Raw genomic sequence first — 9255 nt, 5'->3', positions numbered from 1 at the left:
ATATCTGAACTACCAAGAGATCTTTACCTTTTTATTTCAAGAATAAAGTATTGTCAATTTTACCTCTCTTGTAGCCATGCTCAAGCAAGAATTTTGATAATCTTTCATACCATGCTCTTGGAGCCTGCTTGAGCCCATAAAGTGCATTGTCAAGCTTGTAAACATGATCAGGACATTCCTTACTTTCAATGTCCGTAGGTTGCTTGGCAAACATGTCTTCCTTTAGATAGCCATTAAGAAAGGCACTCTTTACATCCATCTGATAGAGAGTGAATTCCATGCAGGCAGCAAAGGCTATAAGGAGTCTAATTGCTTCCAATCTTGCAACTAGAGCAAAAGTCTCATCATAGTCTATGCCCTCCTCTTGACAATATCCTTGAATCGCCAATCTTGTCTTGTTCCTTGTAACTGTTCCATCTTCGTCACGTTAATTTCTGAAGACCCATTTTGTGCCAATCACTGATCTGTCCTTGGGTCTTGGTACCATATGCTAAACTTGACTTCTTTCAAATTGTTTGAGTTCATCTTGCATTGCATTCACCCAGTCTGCATCCTGCAAAGCCTCAGCAATATTTTTAGGTTCAATAAGAGATAAAAAAGCATCAAAAGCATAAGGATTCTTCAAAGAAGATCTGGTTTTGATTCTAGAGGTTGGATCAGTAATTATGTTCTCAATGTGATGAGAACTTTGATACTTGTAAGTTTCACAACTAGCTGGTTTCCCCTAGATGTTCCTTCAATGTTTTGTTGCTGAGAAACATGTTTTTGGGCAGGTTCCCTCGAGGTTTGAAGATCAGTTCCTCTTTGTTCAGTTCCCCCTGTTAGGTTGCCCTGAGTGGAAGAACCTGTTCCATCGCCTATTCCTTCTTCTGGTGCAACTTTAGTCTGGGCTGTGGTTTCATTTGAGTTTCTTACTAGCCCAATTGCTTCATCATCATGTACTTGTCTCTCAGAAAGAATGTTAGTTTCGTCAAAAACCACATGCACACTTTCTCCTACACACATAGTTCTTTTGTTAAATCTTATAAGCTTTACTATGTGAATAATATCCCAAGAATACTCCCTCATCATTTCTGGGATCAAACTTACCTAGGGAGTCTTTACCATTATTGTGCACAAAGCACTTGCATCCAAATGTCTTAAGATGAGATATATTTGGTTTTCTCCCTTTAAGTAACTCATAGGGAGTCTTCTCAACAAGAGGTCTAGTCATGCACCTATTTATGATGTAGCATGCAACGTTCACAGCTTCTGCACAGAAACTATGGGGCAGTTTACTAGAAAGAAGCATAGTCCTAGCCATTTCTTCCAATGTCCTATTCTTTCTTTCAATTACTCCATTTTGTTGTGGAGTCCTAGGAGCAGAAAAATTATGATTTATGCCATGCTCATCACAAAATTCAGCAAATTTAGCATTTTCAAATTCAGTACCATAATCAGATCTAATTGATGCAAGTTGATTACCTAGTTGTTTCTGAGTTTTTTAACAAAAGAAATGAACATGTCAAATGCTTCATCTTTAGATGTTAAAAATAATGTCCAAGTAAACCTAGAGTAATCATCAACAGGCATCATAACATATCTCTTACCACCCATGCTTAGTGTTCTCATTGGACCACAAAGATCCATATGGACAAGTTCCATCGTTCTGGTAGTGCTTACCATTTTCTTGCTTTTGAAAGAGGATCTTACTTGCTTCCCCCTTGCACAATCCTCACAAACTTTATATTCCTTGAACTTAATGTTAGGCAGCCCTATTACCAAGTCCTTGTAGACTAGTTTGTTGAGTTCTCTTAGACTGGCATGTCCAAGTCTTTTGTGCCAAAGGAGGGGATCATTATGCAACACACTTAAGCAAGTGAGTTCATTATCTGAAAGTGTGGACAGATCCACAACATATATGTTGTTCACTCTTTTTCCCTGCAAAACTATCTTGTTAGTGGTAAGATTAATAACAAAGCATTTTGTAGAGGTGAATGCTACCATGTTACCTCTATCACACAATTGTGATATACTTTATTAGACAGTACTTCAGTCCATCTATCAAGTAGACATTCTCAATAGAGTGAGAATCAATCTTACCTACCTTTCCAACCCCAATGATCTCACCTTTCTTCCCATTTCCAAAGGAGAAATTACCTCCTTTAAGGCCCTCAAGTGAAAGAAACTAGTTCTTGCTTCCTGTCATATGCTTTGAGAAGTCACTATCCATGTACCATATTTGGCTGCTCCCCTTCACTTGGACCTGTAATAGGAAATCAGGGGTTAGTCTTAGGAACCCAAACTAGTTTGGGTCCCTTTCTATAGGCAAAAAGGTGAATCAAATTCTTTTTAGCCCAACTTGGCATCCTATTTTTACCTTGAACAAAATCTTTGTTCTTTTGACTTGCCTTTTATTTTGCAGTGCATTCACTTTTATAGTGACCAATGTTACTAAAGTGTGCAAATCTTGTTCTCAGAAAGTGTAAGATACTTACTTTTTGGATCCCACTTAGGTGTAGGGTTCCCAATGCCAAGTCCTCTTTTGTTGCTACTATGGTATTCTTTTAGCCATGAAAGTGCATCAGAGGACTTGTTCCATTTACAAGTTATGTCTAGATCATGCTTAACCTTGCTTAGATCCTCCTTTATAAATCTTACCTGTTCATTTCTCTTGTACAATTCATCTTTCATTTTTCCTACATTTTCTTCTAAAGTGAGTTGTGTGTGATCAATTGTCTTTTTTCCTATTCCTAGATTCAATTTTAGATTTTCAGATCTAAGCTCTAGGATAGTTGTGTCAAGTGCATGAGCCGGGTTATTCAACACAATATTTTCACTTACAGTTTCACTAGCCCTACGTTCCAGGTGTTTGCACTTAGTATTCAAAATCACACATTCTTTAGGCAGCTATTCCTTTTCGTTATTTACATCCTCATATTCATTAATTAGCTCTAGTAGCAACTCAGATAACCTTTCTTTAGACATAAATTTAATCTTTTCTTTGAGATGAAAGACGCTTACCTTAGTTTCTTCATCAGATTCTCCAATGGCCATAAGTGCTCGTTCATTCTCATCATTATTATCTGAGCTTTCATATGAGTTTTCTCCCCAAGCAGCGATCATAGCCTTGGTTGATCCTTTATTGTTGCTTTTCTTGGGGTTAACCTGTTCCTTCTTCCTGTTCCTCCATTCAGCTCTTTCGTTCTTCCATTCAATTTCCCACAAAGGATATTTTTTGATGTGATGATCAGGTTTTTCACACTTGTAGCATCCATCATTAGTTTGCTTCTCAGGAGATTTTGCCTTGCTGTAGCTTCCAGTTCTTGAGGAACCCTTTCCTTTCCTTGGGTACTTCTTGAAGTCTTTGGTGATCATAGCCATTTTATCATCTTCTATATCAGAACCTTCAATAATTCTGAGTGCCAAGCTCTTTTCCTTCTTAGGTACATCCATCTTCATGGTTTGTCTCCTAAGTTCATAGGCAGTGAGATTTCCAATCAATTCATCTAGTGGGAGAGTGGAAATATTCTTTGACTCTTGGATGGTAGTGATCTTGCTTTCCCAAGTAATTGGCAAGACCCTAGTAAGTATCTTCTCAACCCTCTCTTCTTCAGGATTAATCCTTCCAAGAGATTTTAGTTTATTTGTCAATGTAGTGAACCTTGTGTACATCTCTTGAATGGTTTATCCATCATTCATAGCAAAGATCTCATACTGAGAGTACAGTAGAGTTCCTCTAGATATCTTCACTTGAGTAGTTCCTTTATGAGCCACCTGTAGTGTGTCCCAAATTTCCTTAGTAGTGGCACATCCTTGGATTCTGTTGTACTCATCTAGACTAAGTCCACAAACAAGCCATTTCTTGGATTTAGCATTCTTCTCCCACTTCTTCAAATCCTCAGCAATGCAATCTGCTCTTGTCTTTGGCATATCTACTCCTTCAACATTTTTCTTCAATGTAGCCAGTGGACCATCAGTGACAATGTTCCATAGCTCATAGTCCTCTCTTTGAATGTGATCTCTCATTCTGTTTTTCCACCAAGAGTAGTACTGGTCATTAAAGAGTGGTGGCCTAGCAATGGATTGTACTTCCTAGTTTTCAGGTGGTGCACCCATCTTGATCTTCTCCTAAGGTATTAGCCTCTTCAAGGATAACCTACTCTGATACCAATTATTGTTTTGTACTTCAATACCACACGGGGGAGGGGGGATGATTTATATGGTGTCCAATTTTTCCTATGCACAGATTTTAGAAGAATCTGGTTCTTCTATGCGTTCCTTATACTGTTGCAGAATAATAAATACAGAAAGTAAATAACCCAAGTATTTTTACGTGGAAAACACCTGGCTCAAAAGGTGAAAAAACTACGACCCACTACCCAGTAGAATTTTCCCCAACACTTCACTAAATCACTGAGCCAAAACAGCATTTACAAAACTCATTGTAAACCTAAGAATTACCTCTAACCCTTTGTGGAAACCGGCCTTTAGCTGTTGCGATAACTTTAAGTTAACTGTAACTTGAATACAACACTGAGAGTACCTAGTACAATTGCTTCTAGATAAAGCTGAAAGGTACAACTCAAAAGTCCTACTACAATAAAACTAGAATAAAAGACAGACACTTGGAACTAGTTCTTCTATCTGGTTCATGCAGCTTCAGGTTTGCACACTTGAATCATACAGGAATGGCTTGCAAAATGCCTTGCTATTTTGCTCTCAACTCATGTTTAACTTCAGCGTTTGTGCGTACCTGTAAAATGAGAATATTGTGTAATATATAGAGTTGGTAGAATAGAAATAACTAGAGTTCTAATGCTATGCTCTTCCTTGGTGGAAGAGTTCTAGTTATCTTCAACTTCTAACTCCTCCATTATCTAGGATAGAGTTTTCTTTGAGTAAGGAGTCCTTCTCCTTATCACTTATGCAATCTTTTCGTTTAGGAGATATCAGATATAACCACTTAAGCTTTTCTCCTTCACGTGCATGCCTTGTGCTCGAATCTGTCGGTGTCTGTGTACACTATATATAGACCTGGTTCATGCTTGAGTTCCTTTGTCAATCATCAATACAAACTTACTTAGGACAACAAATTTCCCCTTTTTGATGATGATAAACTCTGTTCTTTTTATAAGCATAAGACCTGTTTCAACTCAGCTCAAAATCGTTAGAACACTTTCCTCTTTAAAGTCATAAATCATCAAGGACTAGGTTCATTTGGTTATATACATCACAGTTCAAAGTAAAAGGCACATGCTAGGAAGGTTTCAAGGCTGGGAAGGGCCAGGTTCTTGGTTTCTGGCCTGAAGTAGCTTTAACTTATCATGAAGAATGCCTTCATTCTTCTCCTTCTTCTTTGCAGCTCAGCCCTGAGAGCATCCCTCTTAGTTTTTACTTCCGCCAGCCTCTTCTTTAGCCTCTCAATCTCAGCATCCTTAGTCCCACTCTCTTGAACCAAGGCTCTTACTTTGCTGTTCACAGGCACCTTCTTGGATGACCCAAGTTCTTTGGCAGTAGCATGGACTTCATAGTCACAAGTAGTCAAGGTGTTTGTTCCAAAATTATCATTGCTTGTACTAACATCCCATTTCTTGAGAGGTATATTGAAGTTAGAAAATACAACCTTGAGAATGAAACCATATGGTATGGCATGAGTTTTGGTGCCAGTTAGAACCCTATCAAGAAGCTGGATGATAAACCCATGCCAATTGATCTGCCTCCCACTATCCAGGCATTCCATAAGGACTAGGTCTATGAATGTGGCAATGTGCCTTCTTTCCTGCCTGGGCAGCACAACCTAGTTAACAAATTCAAACAACACTTTGTGGGGTGACTTCATCTCACTTTTTTATACAGCCTTGGGCTGAAGCTCTTCCTTATTATCACCAAACTTCCTTGTAATGTCAAGTGAGGTGGGGAGGTTTTCTAGGCTTGGCCATTTTAACTTTTTGTAATCATTGTACCCTTCATCAGGTACTCCCAGAATTTCTCCCAATTCATTGTCATCAAAGTTCACAGTCTCCCTCTTTACCACACTGGTGACTTTGCCATTTTTGATCTCACAATTTGCCATGAACTCCACAATATCAGTTCTGGCAAGCTTTCTATCCATCTGAAGGACCGTGTCCTTCCAACCCTGCAGTTGTAGTTTTTCCAGCAGCATAATCATGCCTTCCTCCTCCAGGTCCCTGAGGAGTCTACTCTTCAAGGTGGTTCTTTTCTCAAATTTAACCATCTTGTCCTTCTCTTTATCATATTTCTCTTCTTCTTCACTCTCTTCTTCCTCCACTACTTTCACTTTTCTAGACTTAATGGCATACTTGGTTCTTCATGCCAAGGTAGAAGGCTCTGCAAACTTTGTCTTCGAAGGAGACCTCTTTTTGGAAGTCTTATTTTCCTTGCCTTTGGAGTCACAACCTCCACCTCTTCTACCTCCTATTCATCATGAAGGACCAGATCCATATCCTCAATTTCAATAGCCTCAACAGACTCACTCACTTTCTTTTTTCCCTTTGCAACAACTTTTCTTTTACTTTCTTTCAAGGCCTTTTCAAGTTTAGCCTCACTCGGTTTCTTCTTATTCCTTGTAGCTCTTCCTCTTGTGGGGGGAGTCTCTACAGGGATAGAAGAGGTATCCTTTCTTTTCTTGTTTGCCCTAGCAATTCCAGGGATTTTAACTCCTGAACTCTTCTTGCTTTTTGGATTATAGCTGTTAGACACACGTTTTAGTAGGTCTTCGAGGGGTTCCTGTACTGATGGAACAAGCTTTTAAACATTCTTCCCCAACCTAACCAACCCTTCAGCAGCTTCTCCAGACCCACTACCCCCCTTTTCTCTCAAACTTTCTTCCTCTCCAGCAGATTTCTCACTCCATGCTGTCATAGCTCCTGTTTCTTAAGTCAAACCAACAAGAGTGGGTGACGATTCAATCACTCCTTTTCCTATTCCTCTCACATCACCCTGAGCACCCTCACTCTTTTTTTTTTCTTTTTTTTTTTTACCACCCACTTTTCCAGATTCAGTTGTTTCAACCTCAACCATAATTCCTACCAAAACAAACCTATTTTCCAAATTTTCAGCAACCTTAGAGATTGTCTCAGATGTAATTTATGGACCAGATATTAGTTGCTCTATTTCAGATGAAACAATTTCTTTCCCCTCAGTTGCAGATTTGAAGGAATCTTCAGATTTTTGGAGTTCTTCTGCCTGACTTGCCCTTAATTGCTCATTAATTTTCTTGATTTGTTCTCCTCCAGCGACTACTTTGCGAGCAAGCATCTTGAATCTTCCTTTCTTAGAGATAGGTGTGGTTGAAGGTATGGGTGTGTATTCTTTGGGTGGTGATGAGGGATTTTCAGATATGTTAGCCATTAATGGTTAGAGAATGAGAGAAGATGAGTATGTGTGTGTTTAGAAGATGAGAGAAGATAGAGAGAATTATTTGATGACTAGAAATTTAGAAGTGAAGAAACCGCTAAGGCCAAATCAATATAAAGAGGGAGAATTTAATTGGGTAACGACAACTTTTTTAGAAGCTCAAAAGTCTAATCAAACTGGGAGTCAGTTTGAAAAGACGTTGAGGACTCTCCCTAGAATCTAGGTACTTATTGCATTTTGGGACTCTCTTTGGATGAAACTGGTTCATTTTGTAACGGAAAAGCTCAAGGGGGGCTAGTATTAAATGTGACTCTCCTTTTGATCATAATCCAAATATAATTATTTTATACTGAGTGGAGAGTACGTACTAAGTAATCTTGATGAACCAGGTTCTTCACTGAGAAATATCTTGTATAGGTCTGAATTTTCTAAGAGAATAAAGATAATATCATTAGAGATTAATGAGATATTTTAGCACATGGCACAAGAGTATACTAGTGAAAGTATGAGACTGAGCAAAATCTAATCTAATTATATACAAAATTCATAAATTATATAACTAATTTTTTAGTTAGAACTGGTTCCTTTTAATTGATCTTAATCATCCATAATTCTTATATGTTCCTTTCAAAGTGATCTCTCCTTAGAGATTTTGTGAAGATGTCAGCTATTTGCTTGTCAGTAGCACAAAATTCCACAGTGATCAAACCCTTTTCATAGTTGTCCCTCAAAAAGTGATGCCTAACATCTATGTGCTTAGTTCTTTTGTTATGAACTGAGTTCTTGGTCATACTAATTGCACTAGTGTTATCACAAAAGATGGGGATACATCATACATTAATTCTAAAATCCATTAATTGATGTTTGATCCACAACAATTGAGCACAACATGAGGCAGCAACAACATACTCAGCTTCAGCAGTAAATAAGGCCACAAAATTTTGCTTTTTGGTGTCCCAAGATACAAGACATGAGCCAAGAAAATATGTCATACCTGAGATTCTTTTTCTATCCACAAGAAAACTTGCATAATCATTATCAACATATCCCACAAAGTTGAAATTACTACGTTTTGGATACCATAGACAAAGATTAGTGGTTCCTTTTAGGTATCTCAAGATCCTCTTGACATCAGTCAAGTGAGTCTCCTTTGGATTTGCCTGAAATCTAGCACAAAGTCTTACACTGAAAAAAATGTCAGGCCTGCTAACAGTGAGATATAACAAGGAGCCAATCATTCCCATATACAACTTCTGATCAACAGATGAACCAGGTTCATCTATATCCAATTTTGTGGTTGTTCTTATAAGAGTGTCAATTTCTTTTGAATCTTCCATTTTAAACCTTTTAAGAAACTCTTTCACATACTTTTGCTGATGGATCATAGTTCCATTTGAATTTTATTTAATTTGTAAGCCTAAAAAAAAAATTAAGCTTACCCATCATACTCATTTCAAATTCACTCCCCATTAGTTTAGCAAATTCTTTACGTAATTTATCAGTAGTTTCTCCAATGATTATATCATCAACATATATCTGAACTACCAAGAGATCTTTACCTTTTTATTTCAAGAATAAAGTATTGTCAATTTTACCTCTCTTGTAGCCATGCTCAAGCAAGAATTTTGATAATCTTTCATACTATGCTCTTGGAGCCTGCTTGAGCCCATAAAGTGCATTGTCAAGCTTGTAAACATGATCAGGACATTCCTTACTTTCAATGTCCGTAGGTTGCTTGGCAAACACGTCTTCCTTTAGATAGCCATTAAGAAAGGCACTCTTTACATCCATCTGATAGAGAGTGAATTCCATGCAGGCAGCAAAGGCTATAAGGAGTCTAATTGCTTCCAATCTTGCAACTGGAGCAAAAGTCTCATCATAGTCTATGCCCTCCTC

The 9255-nt window shown here is 38.0% G+C and overlaps 2 protein-coding genes across 2 annotated transcripts; both read right to left on the bottom strand.

The window, feature by feature from the left end:
• Positions 1–3666: 3666 nt before the first annotated feature.
• On the bottom strand, positions 3667–4008 carry LOC138893464 (uncharacterized). The gene has a single exon (XM_070178077.1). It carries the CDS (start codon positions 4006–4008, stop codon positions 3667–3669), a length of 342 nt encoding a protein of 113 aa, XP_070034178.1.
• Positions 4009–8189: 4181 nt separating this feature from the next.
• LOC138893463 (secreted RxLR effector protein 161-like) lies at positions 8190–8829 on the bottom strand. The gene is made up of 2 exons (XM_070178076.1): positions 8799–8829; positions 8190–8638 (listed from the first exon to the last, which is right to left on the bottom strand). The coding sequence occupies exons 1-2, from the start codon at positions 8827–8829 to the stop codon at positions 8190–8192; spliced, it is 480 nt and encodes a 159-aa protein (XP_070034177.1).
• Between the last annotated feature and the right edge of the window lie 426 nt (positions 8830–9255).

The sequence above is a fragment of the Nicotiana tomentosiformis genome, chromosome 6 (assembly GCF_000390325.3).
Source record: "Nicotiana tomentosiformis chromosome 6, ASM39032v3, whole genome shotgun sequence".
Classification (NCBI taxonomy): domain Eukaryota; kingdom Viridiplantae; phylum Streptophyta; class Magnoliopsida; order Solanales; family Solanaceae; genus Nicotiana; species Nicotiana tomentosiformis.
This window is presented reverse-complemented; position numbering and strand designations above follow the sequence as displayed.

Bases quoted from the DNA above. Each gene is read 5' to 3' on its own strand.
- LOC138893464 (XM_070178077.1), bottom strand. From the start codon at position 4,008: ATGAGAGATCACATTCAAAGAGAGGACTATGAGCTATGGAACATTGTC.
- LOC138893463 (XM_070178076.1), bottom strand. From the start codon at position 8,829: ATGGGGAGTGAATTTGAAATGAGTATGATGG. The intron at 8,639-8,798 runs GTAAGCTTAATT...AATTGGATATAG, and splicing joins ATTTGAAATGAGTATGATGG to ATGAACCTGGTTCATCTGTT.